Source organism: Malaclemys terrapin, chromosome 9, assembly GCF_027887155.1.
Source record: "Malaclemys terrapin pileata isolate rMalTer1 chromosome 9, rMalTer1.hap1, whole genome shotgun sequence".
Classification (NCBI taxonomy): Eukaryota; Metazoa; Chordata; order Testudines; family Emydidae; genus Malaclemys; species Malaclemys terrapin.
This window is the reverse complement of record NC_071513.1, coordinates 71,824,886-71,845,191: the sequence shown is the minus strand read 5'-3', so window position 1 is coordinate 71,845,191 and position 20,306 is coordinate 71,824,886. Positions and strand designations below refer to the sequence as shown.

Sequence of the window (20,306 nt, the reverse complement as noted above, 5' to 3'; positions counted from 1 at the left end):
AAGGTGGATTAACTACGCCAACAGGAGAAGCTCTCCTGTCGGCATAGTAGCATCATCACTAAAGTGCAGCAGCTGTGCCGCTACAGTGCTGTACATAAAGACAAGCCCAAAGTCTTCCATAAGGTATAGTGCCTTCTTTAAAAATTGAGAAGTCATCAAGTTCTTTTCAGCAACAAAGTAACACTCATTTTTAATCACAATGAAAGACTTTTAGTCAGCAATTTACAGTAAACCCAAAAGGGATTTCTGGTTACAGAAAAAAAAAAAAAAAAAAAAAACAAAATTAATTAGTTTTCTATCAAAACTAACTGAAAGTGTTAGCTTACCATCTTTTCTTTTCATATTTTTCCTGTAGAAACTCCTTTACTTTCTGTGGATCCCTGAAGTCTGGAATTGCTGATGATCGATCATCAAATAATCCTAGCCAAATCTGTTTACACACCTTATTTTGAGGTAATAATGGGGGAGGAGAGGGAAAAGAGAGAAATCAGTATTAAATAACTTTCAAGTTCAAATTTATATTTTCACTCTAAGTTTACAACCATAGATAGAATGCATAAATTTTTGAATATCCATTCTTACTATATTTATTTGCAAAGGACTTGTCTTACACTAATTGATATTTCAGCCAAGTGTGAGTGTACAGTGCACTGTTTAGATGTTGCAAGGCCATCGATCTCAGCAAGGCAAACAGAAATCCTAGTCTCTTATTTAACAGGCACATACAGGAAGTACATGATTTTGAAAGTACTCCCAATGGTGTAACACACCTAACTGCCATTTTTGTCTTTAGAAATACTCCTCCTCGAAGTCTAGACATTCAAACCACAGACAAGATTCAGTCCTGCTTCTCTGTTCAGCTTATACAGTGAGCTGTAAAGTTTGGAAGATCCCCAACTTATTAATTATATTTGTATGTATTAGTTTTTAAGAGTCCTTCTGAGCTTTTAAAATTTACCAATATACAGTGCTTTGTTTTTGGCTGAACAAAACAAATTCCTGTCTAATATATGAGGAGCTTATAGAACAGTAAGGTTTCCTAGAAAATTAACATACAGTGTTTAAAAACACCAAGGATTTCACATGTAAACAGAAGTGTCTCAAACTGGTCCTGTCCCTTCAATGGTACAAATAAATAAAGTCAAGGAGAGAATGAAGACTCCCTCAGCCTTTATTGCCAGTAGTTTTTATAACTCAGCAAAAAACAATCATTTGCCGAATACTTAGCATTAATTACTTAGTACTCAGTAAAAGAGGAACTAATAGAAAAGTAACCCAGCAAGGATGAGGGCAGAGATGCAAGTTATCTTGCTTGATTAAAGGTTTTTTTTTTTTTTTTTGTTTTTTTTTAAAAACCACACACAGTTCCTCAAACAGGGTTAGAGCATATCCTTCTGCCAACAATTTAAGAGTCCCCCAGTGACAAAGAGCAAGTTCATTCCCCATCTCAAAGTTTCTAAAGTATATTTAAAAAGTCAAATCTTTAAAAAATATACACAAATAAGTTAGTGAAAATATGTATTTCTACTGCCACGTATTACATATTTTCAACAAAATCTCACATTATCAGATAAATTCTGAGTACAATGATGCAATGACAGATTATTCCTGGGACCACATTCTATTTTAATCACAAGGTTAAAAAAGGATTGTCAAACTTAGTGCTTTACCTCTAAGCACTCATTCTCAACTACACAAACGCGCATACATATATAGTAATTTGCACTCCAAAAAAACTCAAAGGTCTTTACAAATTTGAGAGTTATATAACCTAAAAAAGTACATAAAGGTCACTTCATCCATTATTGAAGTAAAGCCAATGAAGTGAAAGGTGGCAACTCTTTGATAATGGTACAAGAAATGGATAACTTATTTAATTAAAACTGCCCAGGAAATACAGGTGGGAAGAAAGAGATTACTAAAGCTGGAATTCAGCTAAGACAAAGGAGTAAATATTCTTACAAAAAGTGTGACTAGAATCTTTAATGGCCACAAATCTCTTCTGGAAGACACTATCTGACAGCACAGTGCACTGGCCTGATAGATTCAGAGGGACGTGTTCCACTTTCTGAATCATAAGCACTGCTTCCTGAATCATAGCTGAGTGCCAGTTTGAAAGTCTGATGGAATGTATTAATTTGGCTTTAAGTATGATCATCCGTGGTAGGACTGATTCAGGTCAGTGGCATCCAACCTTTTCAGTCTGAGTTTGGAAGATACTTCAGGAAGGTCAAGGGGGCACCATAAGTACTTAGGAGGAGATTCTCTGCTCTTTGTGTCACTCAGGTGGTTTAAAGAAAACAGAAACCATCCCAGAAATCCCTTGCTAGGGGTTCCCTTCATGTGGAGTTCCAAGAAGGCAGGGCAAGCACATGCCAGGTCTACACCAGCATTACAAATTTGTCCCTATAGCTATGCCAGTATATCCTACCAGCAAAGTACTCCTTGTGTGGACTGAGCTTGTATCAGCAAAACTATTATTTTGCCAGTATTACTTATTCTATTCATTAACCACATAAATACATGTTGGCTTAAATGGAAAACATGTTTTGCTAAATTTTCTTATGCATTCAGCACATTTTATGGCAGTTTTATTGAGCTAACAAACAATTTTAAAATGCTGTTTTTGTGTATTAATTGAATTCCAATATTGTCTCAAGCCACATTTGAATAAATCATCAGTTGGTATATCTAACTACAATCTTAAATAAATCTAGATTATGTCAACTTACAGCCTCTGCAGTAATTACTGCTGATGTCCACACAACCCTCCTTCTGTCAGTGGTGTATATCCTCATCAGGAACGCTTACCAACTGAAGAGGGGCAGCATAGGGGCTGGGAGCCAGGGCTCTCAGCTTTGCACAGCTCCCCGCTGGGAGCGGGGGTGGAGGGGAAGCTGCCTGGTGCTTCTCAACTCCCCGCTGCCAGCCATCCAGGGCTTCTTGCCTCCAGCAGGAAGATCCACGCCTGAAGTCCAGTCAGCTGCTGGGCTCCCCAGCAGGGAGCTGAGGGGGCAGCAGGATGCCCAGCTGGGAGCCTGGGGAGCAGCCCAGCTTGGAGCAGGGAGCTTGGGGGGCAGCTGAAGCTGGGCTGTCTTGTCAATTTCACAGCTCCAGGAGCCATGAAATTGACAAGACAGCCAGAGGATATAAGTAAGGCAGTGTCTACACTGACACCACATCACCCTACCTACACCAAAAATAACTCCACCTCCGTGAGTGATGTAGGGCTTATTATGTCAGTGTAGTAGGGCACTTACATCAGCAGGAGCAAGGCTGTACACTGACAAAGTTAGGTCAACATAAGGCAGCTTATGTTGACCTAACTGTGTAGTATAGATCAGGGCAGAGTTTCACAAGCATTTTTTAACCTTCAAGAATTAAACTTGCAATAGATTTCTTGGAAGTAGGACTAATTTATTTTTATTTTCCAAATACACCTAAACACAAAAGCAGTAACTTGACTAAAGTTTCCTTGATTTACTCTTTCCCTTTTTAAATTAAATGCATGTTACAAGGGCTAGCTTTGACAGAATCCCTACCTCACTTCCAGGCACCACTCAGGTTTTACCTCTCCACTGCTTCCAGCAACACACAAAACGTGAGTATTAAGCACAATTGGGGAGGTGGGGGGAGGGGTGGAAAACAGCTCCATTGTTATGCACATAATCAATTTGTTTTCCTTTTATTAGACAAATACGGGCATTGTTTGGGTTAAGCATTGCATCTTTATTTCACTATTCCCAAACTTCAGGGATGCAAATTAAGTTTATCATTAAGGTTACATTAACAAAAAGAAAGAAAACAGCAGAGATGGCACTCACATAATGACATTTGTATCACCTATTAATGAAAGTATTGCTTATTACAGCTAAAAGTCAAACTATAACAAAAGCCCTTTGAAGAGTTTTGTGTTAAAGCTTATGCAAGGCAAACCTTAAAGGGCATAGACTATGTCTGCATTAAGTATCATCTTACTGTCTCAGATGTTTCTTATTCTAAAGTTATGCATGTGTTAAATTTAACTGAATTACATAGCAACATGCAATTTGAGTGTATCGGATATGCTGTAGAGTGGTGGGTGATCATTTAGTATTTGTATCATGATAGCACCCAGATGCTCCATTGAAGAACATGCTTTGGGGCATTCTGAGAATTTCAGAATCTAAAAAAAGTTGGCTTCAAACCTTCGATTGTAATCTACAGTACAATCATGAAATTTTTTCCTGTAGTCTTTTTAGAATAGCAATGATATACACACACATCTGGTGCATTTTTAAAAACTGAAAAGTAATGTAATGTAAGAGCAGGCAAAGCACATAAGGGATTACATGGAGAAAAAACAGTGCCACAATGAAAATAGGAAAAGTTTTAAAATGGCAGAGACTAGGAAATGCTGGTAAATCAGAAATCACAAAAACATTTAAAAACAAACAGATATAGTACTTGTTTTTAGTGTTTTAGTTTAAGAGCCAAAATATCCAAATAATGAAGACACTGATTTGAAATTTTAACATACAATCTACTCAAACTGTAACCTACCTGGAACGTATACATTTTAGAATTGCTAAACATTTTGGTGACTAAACCTTTTATCTGCTGCCTTTCTGGTAAGTGGGCCATGAGATAATGTACCCAAAAAGATATTAGAGTATCTGAAAGCTATTAGGAAAAATTCGTAACTTAAGTGAACAATCAGATACAATAGTGTATGCCGGGGATTCTCAAACCTTCTTTGCTGGAAGAAGAACAGGAGTACTTGTGGCACCTTAGAGACTAACAAATTTATTAGAGCATAAGCTTTCGTGGACTACAGCCCTGGGCTGTAGTCCACGAAAGCTTATGCTCTAATAAATTTGTTAGTCTCTAAGGTGCCACAAGTACTCCTGTTCTTTTTGCGGATACAGACTAACACGGCTGTTACTCTGAAACCCTTCTTTGCTGAGACATTCTTTGAAAGTATTTAGGGCTGTGATGTCCCCACATTGCCCTCACCCCCTTCCAACCACCCATACTATGCCACCCTTACTTCTGTGCTGCTTCTGCTGGCAGCGCAGCCTTCAGAGCCGGGCATGCAGGCTGCAGCCACCACTCTGACCACCCCGCTTTGGTGGCAGCACAGAAATAAGCGTGGCAATAATGTGACGTCCCTACAATAGGCTTGCAACCCCCTTTTGGGTCAAGACCCCAAGTTTGACAAATGCTGGTGTATGCTATTAAAGGAAACGTGGTCAGCCGAGATCACTTGCGTTGGGAATCAACCACACAAATTCCAGGCCTAAAATGGTACTTAAGTCTCATCAGGATCAGCCTTAACTGACTTGCAAACATGAAAGACTACACTGTAATTCACCAGGATAAATGAAAGTTTCCTTTAATTAGCCATCGTCCCTTCGGCTGTGATATTAAGTATACCAAAAGATAGACAACTGCTAGAGATTCTATTTTGAATATTAGGTCTGGTCCATAGTTGTGTTGTTATATGATCGTTCCCTACTGTACGTATACCAATGCTTTGAGCTGGATTTAGCATTCCATTATGGAGATTATTCCACAATTTAAATAGAATTGGTAGGCTAACTCAATTAAAGCTCACAATTCTAGTTTCATCCTATTTCTCAAACTCCCATGGAAGACACAATTCTTCATTCCTTGACCTTTATATCCTTCTAACACATAGAAATAACCCATCTCATCATTTAGTCAAATTACACAAACGTATCTTTTAATCTACCCTCAAAAAACCTATCCAACTCTCTAATTATTGCTGTAACTCTCTGGAATCCTTCTAGTTTATCACTATCTTCTTGACCACAAGAGAAAAAAATAAAATAAAGGGGGAGAGAGAAATGAAGCTTCCTTCTGAATGCATGGGTGGTACAAACATTTTCAAATTTGATTTTATTTCGTTTATTTTAAAATTTAATTTAGTTAAATTAACAGTAGTTTAAGTGGCCAAAGAAAAAGTGCCAGTCATCTTATCAAAAAGTTCAGAAACATACAAGCAAAATTAACTTGCATAAACTTTTTAATTAACCAAAACCAGTACAATTTAAGACAATCCACAGATGTTACACCTTTGTAAGGAAGCATTAGTTGAGAAAAAAAAAAAAAGAAAAAAAAAAAAAGAGATGGAGAGAAAAAAAAAAATCTTTGACTTCACTTAGAAGCAACACTAAAGAGGCCTGTCCTCTAGTTAAGTCAATGGAATGGAGTTTAGGACATCTGGTTTCAATTCCTGCTCTGCCAGAGTTCCTACCAGACCTTTATCTGTTCCTCAGTTGCCAATCTGTAAAAGGGAGATACTACTACTTCCTCTCTCTCACTCCATCTTGTTTATTTAGATTGCAAGTTCTTCAGGGCAGAGACTATCCCATAGTTCGGGAAACACTCCTGCAGTAGGGCACAGCAGACAAACAGACTTAACTGCTCTTTGTAGTTTCATCTTTTGTTTTGAAAGGAGTTTGTCTCCCACTGTTTTGGCTTTGGAGAAAGCCTTGAAAATGCTACCAGAGCGGAACTGATGCAGTAGCATCTGCCCAATTTCGGAGAGCCCAAAATGATAGTTTTTAGGTGTCAAGTGACCCATTAGTTTCATCTGAATTAGGCAGCACAGACATCAAGGATGGTACTTTAAATGCAAATGCTTAAAAGTTTTCACTCCTCAAAGCATGCACAAAAGGAGAGCACGTACATTATAAACATCTATTCCAGCATTTTCCAAAATAGGGGGCACAAAGCAGTTGAGGAAATATATAAAGTAAGGCTAGGCCAACACACAAACTTTCACAATTATGTCCGCCAGGAGTATGTAGTGGTGTGATCCCAACATAGCTGTGCTGGGCAAGAGCCCCTGTAGAGATGCCATTATTTTGCTTAGGTACATAAACGATTTGCAAAGCAAAAACTAGAGAATACAACACAACAAAACTATGTTTCAAAACGGAATACTCACAGCAAGAAAGATTTGGAAATAGTTTCCTTGCATAAACCAGTTATAACTGTTTAATAACTAATATTGACATCAGAAGTGCTGAATTACTAATCTCGGTAGAATAAAAAGAATTGTATACTTCCAGTAATAACGACATTTGAAAGTACACTTGTGATAAAGTCAGGTTGAGTCAATAGTTAAACCTGTAACTTGCTTTCTATTGTACACAGTGTTATGAACACTCGATCCCTCAAAATCCTTTCCACCTGAAGTATAGTTTCCTCAAACATGGAGGGAGGGGGGGGAAGGGAGGTGAGAAGATCTTTGTAGACCATCTTTAAATTGCAAATCTCAAGTCATTTGTCCAATTAAACACTCAGTTTTTTCCAACAATTTAAAATCAGAAGAATAAACTAAACTGTCTAATCAGGACAAACCCTTAGTGTGGACAGTTATGCTGGCATCGGAGTGCTTAATCAGCATAACTGGTTTGACTGTTAGTTAAACCAATGCAAAAAACAAAAGCTACCCCCATACATTTTTTGCACCGATGTAAGCATATTGGTTTAAAACTGGTAATTATTGGTCCCAAAAAACTGTGCAGACAAATTCTGAATGTAGACCAGTCCCTGGGGCAGAGGGGGTTTGATTATTTAAAGATTTGACTTATAAAATATCAAAGATAGCTCAGTGTAGCAGTGCAGGTTTTATTCATCAGTCCTGGACAAATGCTCTTCCAGGGTTCCAGTATTTAGACTCTTCAGGGAAGGTTGAAGGGTTGTGGTGAAGAGAGACAAACTATCATTTAAAAAAATCTGTCTATCTATAGATAGATAGATTATATATATAGAGAGAGAGAGAGAGAGAGAGAGAGCGAGCGCGCGCATGCGCGGCCTTCTCTTTATGAAAGGTTTTCAAAATGCAGACCAATGCGGAGGGTTTACGTCATGGAAATTTCTTTAAACAAAGAACAAAAACAAAAGAAGAGTCCCTCAACCAGACACAGTTACACTCTTGCCTGTCAAACCTCTCGCATCCTCAGTTGTTAGCCATACATATTAGGACAGGGGTTCTCAAACTGGGAGTCGTGAGGTTATGATGTGGGGGTTGCGAGTACATACACGAAACAGAGCAACTGCTATCAAATATCATTTAAATCTAGCGTTTTAGAAAATTACCCGCTTTTCCGTCACAATGTAGTGTATTTACTTCAAAAAGTATTGTAAACATAAATGCAGCGATCATTGTTCCTAAACATAATATTTGTATTATCACCAGTTTAAGGAAATTGACTCTGAGGATTATAGTCATGTGTCGTCTTGAGACTAAAAAGATAGGATTGAGACAACATCAGAGGGCTTAATTGGTCAGCAGCTGAAGAGTTGCATTAAACTGCAGACCAATGAGAACACTGAGATCGGCAAAAAGGGATTAATAATTTCACAGACACACAGCAGGAACAAACTGACGGGGGGCTTGTGGGTGCTAAAATTTATCTTAGGTCCTCCCACTCCATAGCCACCCCTGCAAAGTTCAAATGTTACGCAGAATAAGGATGGCACGGTATGGCACTGCCATCCTTACTTACGCAGTTTGCAGTGCTGCTGGCAGTGGCACTGTCTTCAGAGTTGGGCGCCAAGCTAGCAGCCACCGCTCTCCAGCCGCCCAGCTCTGAAGGCAGCACCACTACCTGCAGCAGCGCAGAAGAGTGGCAAATGGGGCATTTTTTTCAATGCTGTGAAAAAAAAAAATAAAAGTGGTATTAACCAATTTTATTCAGCCGGTCCCCCCAGTATTAAACAGTAATTATTTTTTAAAAATAAACTTTTCTGCTTATAACAATTTGATAAAAATGTGTTTTAGTCTTAATTTAAAAGCAGTGAGAAAAAGGTAAATTGATTTTCAACAACAGAGTTATAAATGCAGCATTTAAAATAATGTTCAATATAAAACTTTTTAATTTATAAGGGGGGGGGAGAAAAATCACACTCAGAAGCTCGCTGTCTGAAAGGGAACATCAATACAAAAAGTTTGAGAGCCACTATACTAGGGGAAGGTGGCAATATGCTCTTTGAAAGGGAGGTGGCAAAGAGACATCAACAGAAACCACCAACATACATTAGATAGTTAATAAGTAATTGATATTGGTATTTTTCAGAGCAATTTTTCTTCCTCTCTTCCCCCTCCCCCCAAAAAGTTTAAGTACCAAAATAGTTCAACTGGACAAAAGAAAGTTTGATTTGGAAATGCTGCCACAATGCCTCATGGGAGGTGTAGTTAGGATGCCTTATGTACCCCATTCTCTTCTACAGGCAGGGCCCTGGTCACACCACATTTCCTAAGATGCGCCAAGGGCCTCCTCTGTTGGAGATAGGAAACAGTACATCATGGTAGATTTAATTCAGCCAGGGAAACTGACCTATAAAGAATGAGGCACTGTGGCAGCATAAACCTTCAAGGTCCCCCCCTCCCCCTGCCCCCGAAAGCAGACACTTTCCACAAAAAACCACAACTAATTTAGTCAAGAACCCAGTTTTCCATTAAAAGTAATTTCAACATATAAATTTTGAGCTGCCCCAATAACTATAGTATCCCAATGATTTGAATTAATAGCTACTTTACAACTAAAACCCACAAAAGTTTTATTTATGACTGTTTTAATTTTAGTTAAATGTGGAAGCTGCAAGCTCTTCCACCTGTACAAGTATACCTATACCTTTTATCCTCAGCAATTGCAAAAGAATAGAATGACATCCAAGGTAATTCAGAGGCTACCTTCACAGAAGGCATAACTTCTACTACTTATGCCAGTGACTAAGTGACTCATTACTTTCATAAGGCCTATAGCAAAATTGGCAGGGATTCCATCTTAATAATGGCTGTTTCAAACATTGTAGTCAGCTCTTGAAAAAGCAGTCTTCATATGTTTCACAGAGACCCTTAAAACCAGATAAAGCTTGAAATTAGTGCTACAGACCCAGAACGTGCTATAGTAACACAGAGGTCAAATTCATAATATAAGAACAAAAGGCCTCCAATAAATTAGAGAAAAAGCATTTTCCCCCCACAACATGTGCAAAACTTATGGATTGTATGGTAAAGAGTAAGAAGTGAAAAATATTAGTTCATGTGGAATGTGACTAACGCATGACACGCTCCCCAAATTTAGTTGAACCTTAGTAACTTCGGCCCAAACCAGTGATCCACCTAGTCCAGTATTCTGTTCTACAGTAGCTAGTAATGAGAACTTTCAGAGGAAGTTGCAGATCCCTTTCTCTCTGCATAGACTAGATTATTGTACAACAACCAGTCAACTGGGAAATATTCTTCCAAACTGTAAGGTACGGGATGCCCAATTCCTTTCTGACATCATGAAGCACCTGTGCTTGCTGCTGTAATTATGAAGTCAGGAGTCAAAATGAATGACCTTTGAGCTGTAGAAGAATTTCTGTAGTCCTAGTCATTTGATAAAGTTTGAATATTGGAGGACGTCTATTCTAGTAATTTATAAACTACATGAAAGAATGCTTGATAGGTCTCAATAGCACTCTGTAGGAATTTTTTTTTTTTTTTTTTTAGTATGAAATGGAGAAAATCAAGTGTGTACTTTGATAGTCTTTGGACTTCCTGCATGATGCCACCAAATGTGGGATTAAATTTTTTAAAGTATTATTAACAAATTTAATATGTAAACATGGAGAACGAAAGCCACCAGAAACATAAATGGAGGATGTTACATACAAGTTTATTTACGTGGATGGTTACATGCTTGTTGCATGCACTCCAGAGATCCTCTAGTTCACCAATAAATTGTGTGTTTTTGGGGTTGCGGGGGGGGGGGGGGGGGGCGAGAAGAGTAGGGGAGGACAACAAAACAAAAATCACCACACTCCAAGGTGGCAATAGAGAGCACACACTAGACAAAGTGATCTTAACACTTAGGGACTAAAAAGTATGAGCACACTGACACCGATTCCTTTCATGCCATACTTCCCAGCAATTAACAGAAGAGGGGGCTTGGAATGAGTGAAGAAAAGGTGGTATATAAAAAGAGGTCTTATAAAAATTCAAATACATTGTGCTTCTTAACGTATTTGTCGCAATCAGTGATAGCGAATCTGGGTTATGCAGCAACAAGTAGACTACTCAATGTAATGCCCTAGGAAAGCTGAAAGTTTAAATTGTAATATATTCAGTTCTCCCATTGGGTACTTAATCTAGTCCTTTATGGTGCATAAATAATTATTTCTTAGGCTGTCTCTACACTGGCAGAGCATTTTTGCCCAGAGTTTGGTTGCTGATAAAAAAAGCACTTAAAGAAAATTGCTGGTGTGTGTTCACATTGTCTTCCAATGGTGGCATAGTACATTCACACCTGCAGCACTTGCATCAGCAATGACAGCAATCCCACAGTGCAGATCTCTCCCTTCTGCCGCTAGGTCTTCTGGGAAGGTGGAGGGGGATCACAGGGCATCATGGGTCTGGGCTCACTGCGCCATGATGCACTGCTCAGGGATGCCCAGAGGATTCAGGGGGCCTGGGGTCTTCGGCGGCGGGGGTCCTTCTGCTCCGGGGGTCCTTCTGCTCCGGGTCTTCGGGGCACTTCGGCGGCCGGTCCCAGAGCGGAGGAAGCCCTCGCTGCCGAAGACCTGGAGCGGAAGCAGCTCTAGGTCTTCGGCAGTGGGTCCTTCACTCGATCCGGGTGTGTTTGGCGGCACTGAAGGACCTGCCACCGAAAACTCTCGTGGGGGCCTCTGAAAACTCTTGTGGCGGCCTCTGCGAGGTCTGGGGCAAATTGCCCCACTTGCCCCGCCCCCCGGGGCAGCCCTGGCATGGCTTTCTGTCCCAGCGTACCACATGCTTCCATCTTCAGTTCATGACATTTTTCAACATCCCTTGATTTCTGCTTGCCCCACCACAGGAATGGATCCCACACTGATTTCCACTAGCACACCACGAATAGCAGTGGAGTTAATCTTAATGTTACAAAGGCAATGGCAGTCACAGTTGCTAGACACTGTGTCCGACATGGAAAGCAGCTACATTAGATTGCTTTTGGCATTCATGGAAGAGCTGAACACAGTGGAACGTTGCTTTTGGGCTCAGGAAACTAGCACAGAGTGGTTGGATTGTATCGTTATGCAGGCCTGGGATGACTAGCAGCAGCTGCAGGACTTTCAGATGTGGAACTTTCCTGGAACTGCGTGCTGAGCTTGCCCCAGCCCTGTGGTGCAAGGACACCCAAATGAGAGCTGCCCTCTTGGTGAAAAAGCGTGTGGAAATCGCAGTGTGGAAGCTGGTGACTCCAGACTGCTACCAGTCAGTCGCAAACCAGTTTGGAGTAGGAAAGTCGACTGTTGGGGCTGTGTTAACGCAAGTGTGCAAGGCCATTAAATCGTATCCTACAGCGAAAGACCACGACTCTTGGCAACATGCGTGAAATTGTGGATGGCTTTGCAGCAATGGGATTCCCTAACTGGAGGGGCGATGGACTATGCCTGCCATCTAATTCTGGCACCAGACCACCTTGCAATGGAGTACATCAATCGGAAGGAGTACTTCTCCATGTTTTTGCAGGTGCTTGTGGATCACTCTGGGCGTTTCACTGACATCAATGCAGTGTGGTCCGGAAAGGTGACTGTATTTTTAGGAACACTGGCCTATATAGAAAGCTGCAAGCAGGGACTCTCTTTTCAGACCAGAAGATCACTGTAGGAGAAGTCGAAATGCCCATAGTGATGCTGGGAGACCTTGCATACCTCTTAATGCCATGGCTCATGAAGCCGTACACTGGAAACCTAGATAATAGTAAGGAGCAGTTCAACAGGCTGATTAGGTGCAGAATGACCACTGAACATGTGCGTGGCCAATTAAAGGTGCGCTGGCGATGCTTACATGGCAGGTTAGACCTTAATGAGAAAAATACTCCCACGGTTATAGCTGCATGTTGCACACTGCATAATATTTGTGAAAGGAAGGGCAAAAAATTTACACAGGGGTGGACTGCCGAGGCAGAACGCCTGGCTGTTGATTTTGAGCAGTCAGATACCAGGGCGATTAGAGGGGTGCAACGTGTGGCAATAAGAATCAGATGCCTTGAGGCAACACTTTGAAAATAAAAACCAGTAATGTTTGTTGCTATGCTTGGGACTGTAGTGGTTAATTAAATTTGGTATGCCAGGAAGCAGTTGTGATTGTTAAGGCCTAGGATTCAATGTAAGGAATTGATAAAAGTGCCTGTTGATTTGCAGGTGTCATCTGCTATTATAACTTGCATGGAAAAAATAAAAAGTGCTTAAAATTCAAAGAACTTTGCTTTTATTGCCAAATAAGCCACAACACACCACCACATGCACACACAGATTTTTGGTGGGGGAGAAAATACTGGGGGAGATTGACTTTCAGAGCTGAGCATAAGTCCAGCTTTCATTTGAAAAGCTGTGTGCGGGAGTGTAGTGTACAGGAAAGCACGAAATGCCAGAAAGCGGAAAGGAATGCACAGGGGGAGTTTGTGGAGCGCATGAGAAAGAGTTCTGAATGTGCTGAAGGGGAGGGCATGCATGCATCTGCTCAGTCTGGACCATGTCAGTTTGATGCTCCAAAATTTGTATCAGCCTCTCCGTGGCATCCCTATTGTATGCATCATTTGATTTTCTTTCCTGTGTGTTGCTTTCCCTCCATTTCTTGTATTCAGTCTTTTCTGCCTCTGACTGCAGCAACACCTCCCAGAACATATCTTCCTTGCTTCGTCTTGGGCGTTTTCTTATCTGGCACAGATGCCCTGCTGCTGTTGGGGGGACAGGGGGGTGGACTTCTCAAGGTCATGTCTGGAGAGGCATAATTAACAACAAACAGAAGCACTATTGTCAACGACACACAGAGCATTGAAACACTACATTAAAATACACAGCTGGTAACATACTTATCACTTTCTCGGTGACCCTAGGCAAGCACCCATGTGGAAGAACACCCCAAAGATGGTGAGTGAACCCAAGGGCAGGGGCATTGTTCATTGTAGAAAAGCAATGTGAAAGGGTTGTGGGGCACTTATGGGGGGCAACACTTTAAATTTTCCCATCATTTTCCACAGGTGGGGTCACTATGGAAGATCTCTCACTCCTGAGGGTAAGCAAGGAAGCAAGGGTGCATCTGCTACACACTTGTGGCTTCCGCCCCAATCGCTATGCTGCTTACCTGTGTGCAGCTTTGGGCCCTGCCCAAGTGTCTCTCAATAGGGGAAGGAACAAAGCAATTATGCCAAGGAACCTCTGGCAGAGGATTGCTGTGTACCTCCAGGAAAGTTTCCTAGAGATCTCTGGAGAATTCTCAGAGTGCATCAACTCCCCGTTTCACCGTACTGCCTAGCTGCATGGGGAAGTGCCTAGCACACAGAAACACAGCCAGCCTTGTATATTTCTCTGCCCTGTCCTCTCCTTGTTCTGCCTCTCCAGAGAGTGACTGCAGAGACTGGCTAGACACCTCTAGAGTAGGGAGCAGCTCCTGACTGGCCGCACCACTGGGCAACCCCGCCGTGGGCTTCACAGCTTCTCCAACCTCCACCTCTTCATTAATGACTTCCTCCTCTGGGTTAGGTACACTTTCCACTGGCTTCAAACCTGCCGAAGTATCCACAGTTCTTTTGGTGGTGGAAGTGCGGTCTCCATCGAGGATAGCGTCCAATTCCTTATAAAAATGGCAAGTCTGGGGCGCAGCACCAGAGTGACAGTTTGCCTCCCTCGTCTTGTGGCACGCGTTCCTCAGCTTCTTCACCTTTGCTCTGCACTACAACATGTCCCACTCAAATCCCTTTTCGCACAAGCTGCACACAAGCTGGCTGTACGTACTGAAATTCCTATGGCTAGAGGGCAGCTGGGACTGGACAGCCACCTCTCCCCAAACACTCAGATCCAGGAGCTCCACAGTGGTCCAAGTGGGAGATAGTTTGCTGCATGGAGCCGCCACGTTCACCTGGGAGGGTGCGATGTGAGCTCTCTACATCAAGCAAACAGGAAGGGGAATTTCAAAATTCCTGAAGCTTTAAAGGGGGAGTGGTGGAAGGTTGTTTAACTGGGGGCAGAGTTGAAACTACTGACCAAAGTGGTTAAGATGGGCATTCTGGGACACCTTCCAGAGGCTAATAACAGCGCTAAAATTAAGCACGGTGTCTACAATGACACTACAGTGATAAAACCTTGGTGCAAAAAGCCTTGACTCATCGAGGTGGGCTTTTTTGTTTTGTTTTGCTTTGTTTTTTTAAAAATCAGCGCCACAACTGAGGAGTGTTGTCACAAAAAATGGCTTTGCAGCGTGTACGCCTCTGCTATTTCATTGCCAAAAGGCAGCTTTTGGCAAAAAAGCTTGGCAATATAGACCAGCCCTTAGAATCAGGGGCTCATATACATTAATTACCACATAATAAAGTGAACTAGTCTAAAATGAAGATTAAGGAGCCAATCATGTTAAATATGGCTTTATATTTCTTGCCAGATACAAGTGGGTGAGAAAAGAACAATAAAATAAATAAATAAATAACCCAATCATTGCAGCTGTTATTGGTGTGTGCTGTATGCAGTCCAATTACAATTGGAATGACAAACTTACTTAGCAACAATCCACATTAATTTCCAATGAACTTTGCATATATTCAACAGCATTCATGCTTGCTTTATTAGCTTTTAAACAATTCAATACTTGTTAGTCTTCGCTTTTTTGTCTCAATGTGCTTTATATTATTTTCTGTCCAACACTACCTTTCCAACCCACGTACAAGCAAAGCCAACAACTACCAGGCACAACTTGAGTGACTTAAATTTTTATAACATGCCCGTGAAAATGCACCCAACCGTTTCACATCTAAGTCACAAGTTAAGATGGATTACTCATGGATTTGGCCTTTTCAAAGAGCTGGACAAGGCTATCATAAATCACTAGACATCGTTACAGGTCAGGCATTTCCTTTAAAATACAATATATTTTTTGATTGACAAATTGAAAAGAATCATTGTTCAGCCACAAAGGACAATAAGAGAAAGTGCCAAAAGACAGATTTAAACATTTACTTGCCCTGATTTCCAGTAAACAGGTAGAACTGGCAAAGTTTTTTTGGAATGGAGTGTTTAAAATTAGATGTCTAAAATCTTTGACATCCAACTTCTAATCAATTTTTTTAAGGAGCCCTGTATAGCAACAGCACTGACACAAGAAACTGTTCAACGATTTTTCCTACAACATGAAATTATTTCTTCTTATTTCTGCTTTCAAGATGTACATAACCTGTGCTACTTTGTGCAGCAGATTAGGCCAATAAGTAAGCTTTTCAATGGGGCACTCCAATTTGCTTCAGAAATCAGACAGATTCTGGACTACTTTATATCTCAAGAGGACAACAGAAAACAAAATGCTTATTTAACAAATTAAGTATATCTTAATTGTACTTTTTTTTTTGTTTTTTTATAAAACATTAAAGCACTATCCGAGAGATGCTCTGTAATCAACATTTATACTTCAGCTAAGTATACTCAACTTTGACTAAAAGACATCTACTCTTGTTGATACTTCACTGCTAAGGACAAGCTACTGTGTCTCCAAGGCAACCTGAAACTAATTTACCCAGTGAGGCCCTCTGGTTTCTGGAGCAGCTTTAAGTCAAAGAAGCATTTTGAACAGGGAACAATACAATCAGTAGAGTGAACACTGTGTTATTTGTTTTGCTATTAAATTCAAACTGCTTATGTTGTCCCATTCAATTTTCAACTTACTGAAGATTTTTGTATTGCTAACAATACAAATGCAATATAGAAGCAATTAAATCAGGCAGTGGGGTTTGATGGTTTTGGCACCTTAAAAGGGAGTTTAGTATTATGGGAGAAACATATTAGCTGTATATTTCTGATATAGTTATCTTTATGTAGTAAAAGAGCAGCTATTTGCACCTCTTAGCCACTGTTGCAAACTTTGGAAAACACTGCAAGTGTTAACAGAATATAGACCAATGAAAAGTTTTCTTGGCAATCTTAGTAATTTAAATGAAACTCAGATTCTAGAACATAATGCTATGAACAAGAGGGTGGTATCTACAGCAAATTCCATGATCACGGTTTTACACTGTGAACGTTCAGGGCCCCAGCTACACCAACACAAACCTACAATATTTTATAACTTATTCAAGCCCTGACCTGAAGATTTGTGAAACTAACACTACTCTGATTTAAATATTTGATTTTAAGTAGTTAAGAGCCAAACAATTTCATAATTAGACTAATAACTTCAGATTTTGTTCAAGTCTGTCTAGAAATGATTGTTAGTCAAACTCTTCAGCAAGTGCTATGTATCACTACAAAAAAAAGGCAGCTTTTTAAAAGCTTTTCCTATTTTCATTCTTAAAGCTGAACCAGATTGTCATTAAAGAACAACCTATTTCATGCTTATATTTTGTTATAAAGGATGATCATTTTTAGGGCTGTCAGTTAACTCATGTGATTAACTCAAAAAATCAATCATGATTAATCACAGGTTTAATTGCACTGTTAAACAATAGAATACCAACTGAAATTTTTCTCAAATATGTTTGAATTTTTCTACATTATCAAATATATTGATTTCAATTACAACTCAGAATACGAAGTGTATAGTGCTCACTATATTATTTATTACAAATATTTGCACTGTAAAAGTGAAACGGAATAGTATTTTTCAGTTCACCTCATACCGTAGTGCAATCTATCGTGAAAGTGCAACTTACACATGTAATTTTTTTAAAATAAACGCACTCAAAACAAGGTAAAACTTTAGAGCCTACAAGCTTCATGCTGATGACTTGTTAAAAAAAAGTGTTAATTAAATTTGTGACTGAACTCCTTGGGGGAGAATTGTATGTCCCCTGCTCTGTTTTACCTGCATTCTATCATATATTTCATATTACAGCAGTCACGGATGATGACCCAGCACATGTTGTTCATTTTAAGGACACTTTCCCTGCAGATTTAACAAAACGCAAGGGAAATACCAACGTGAGATTTCTAAAGATAGCTACAGCACATCCCAAGGTTTAAGAATCTGAAGTACCTTCCAAAATCTGAGGGGGATAAGAGGTGGAACACGCTGTCAGAAGTCTTAAAAGATAAAACATTACAGTTCAGAAACTACAGAACCTGAACCACCAAAAAAGAGAATCTGCTGGTGGCATCTGACTCATGAGGATGAAAATGAACATGTGTCAGTCCGCACTGCTTTGGATCATTCTCAAGCAGAACCAGTCACCAGCATGGACGCATGTCTTCTGGAATGGTGACCAAAGCATAAAGGGGCACACGAATGTTCAGCATATCTGGCATAAAAATACCTTGCAACACCGGCTACAAAAGTGCCAGGTGACATTGTAAATCAGAAGCAGACCGCATTATCTCCTGTAAATATAAACAAACTTGTTTGTTTTGTTTTTGAGTGCAGTTATGTAACAAAAACCCTACATTTGTAAACTGCACTTTCACATTAAGGAGATTACAGTACTTGTATGAGGTGAACTGAAAAATACTGTTTATCCTTTTTACAGTGCAAATGTTTGTAATAAATATAAAGTGAACACTGTACACTTTGCATTCTGTGCTGTAATTGAAATCAATATATTTGAAAATGCAGAAAAAACATCCAAAAATATAATAAACAGAATAGACTAACCATGAGATTAATCATAATTTTTTTAATCTTGCAATCAATTAATTTTGTTTGACAGCCCTAATCATTTTAAGTGACTTGCCTTATCAACATTCTCTTGAAGCATAAGTAAGTAGCCTCTAATCCAGTCGTCTCCAACCTTTTTACGCACAAGATCGCTTTTTGAATTTAAGTGCAACACAAGATCTACTCTGCCCCTTCCCCGAGGGCTGGGGGTGTGGCAGGGGGTTGGGGTTTGGGGGGGGTGCTGGTTCTGGACGTGGTCCGAGGGGTTCAGAGTGCAGAAGGGGGCTGGCTCTGGGCTGAGCCTGGGGCAGGAGAGTGGGGTGCAGAAGGGGGCTCCGGGCTGAGCTTGAGGCAGGGGGATGGGGTACTGGCTCTGGGAGGAGGGGGTCACGACTGGGGCAAGGGGTTCAGGGTGCAGAAGGGGGTATGGAGTGCTGGCTCTGGGGAGGGGTTCAGGGTGCGGGCTTCTGCCGGGTGGCTCCCGGTTGGCGGGGCAGCCCCTGCCCCACGCCGCTCCTGGAAGGAGCCAATGCACCCCTGTGTCCGCCTCCCTCCCCCCCCGCTGCCCCTCTGCAGGCACCACCCCCGGAGTTCCCATTGGCCACAGTTCGCTGTTTCTGGTCAATAGGAGCTGCAGGGGCAGTGCCTGCAGGAAGGAGCAGCGTGTGGTGACCCCTGCCCCTGCCCCTCCCCCGGGGCCACAGGCTGCTTCCAGGAGCGGCAGGGAGCCTGCCTTAGTGGCAGTCCCATGGCACCACCAGCTGGAGACTGCGATCAACTGGGAGAGTCTTCAGGATAGACCAGACGATTGCGTTCGACCAGTTGGTGAACACCGCTCAAATCCATAATGTTGTAATACTTCCACTGTGGGCTCCAATAAGTTCTCTGCCCCCTTTCTTTCTGCTACTCTTCCTCCCCTCAAAGGCTTCAGGAACTAATTTTACCAACCTGTTTTTACTGACTTTTTGTAATGTGAACTATAGATATAAGAGCAAACAACAGATTTATTCTGTTTAAGATTCTTTGTCTTCAGACACTGGTGATGCCTTCAGTCTCCATGGATGGAACTTACTGAGCATGAAAATAAGAGTGCGTACTGCATCTCTCAGGAACGCACAGCAGAAGATAACAGAAGTTGCAGCATAACAGACTGACATACTTCAAGCACCTGACTAGACTTTCTCCAAGCCAAGGGAGGGGAAATGGACACCTAAAAAGAAGGGTAAAGGTGCTACCTGTATGAACCCAGGTCTCTCCTGGTTAGTGAATAGTGCATTAATTGATCAAAATCACAATGTTTTCCCATGGTAACTGAAAGAAGTTCTCTTTTTAAAAATGTCCATTCAGAAGATTGAAGAATTCAGTCTGCTTTTGGGCTGCAGCACTCATATGTCCTCTAGAGAAATTCTTAAAAATCAAATATTGGAACAAATTAAGTCATTCACCAAACATTAGGTATTCTACAATAAATAAGCACTTACTTCATTTCCATGTTTCTGCAGAAATTCTATTTCCTGTTGCGTGAATGTGGTCATGGAGATAGATTTAACCCTGTGGGGTGGATTTAAACCTCGCCTAAAGAAGTAAAACAAATGTGTCAGTATTCTGAAAAATCAAAATGTAATACCTCTTCTGTATTTCCAATAAGCTACAACAACAATTTAAATTAAAATATGGTTCAGGAGCTGGCCTT

The 20,306-nt window shown here is 40.8% G+C and overlaps 1 protein-coding gene across 16 annotated transcripts in view; it reads right to left on the bottom strand.

The window, feature by feature from the left end:
* The window catches only part of AGFG1 (ArfGAP with FG repeats 1), a 76,950-nt gene that overhangs the window by 37,495 nt on the left and 19,149 nt on the right, over window positions 1–20,306 (bottom strand). For all 16 annotated transcript variants that reach the window (XR_008446183.1, XM_054039662.1, XM_054039661.1 and 13 more), the window contains exons 2-3: window positions 20,095–20,188; window positions 327–442 (exon numbers count right to left, since the gene is read on the bottom strand). Coding sequence is in view for 15 of the 16 variants with exons in the window: in XM_054039662.1 (XP_053895637.1) it covers window positions 327–442; window positions 20,095–20,188 (210 nt within the window). In the remaining variant the exon portion in view is untranslated. The remainder of the gene's footprint in view (window positions 1–326; window positions 443–20,094; window positions 20,189–20,306) is intronic.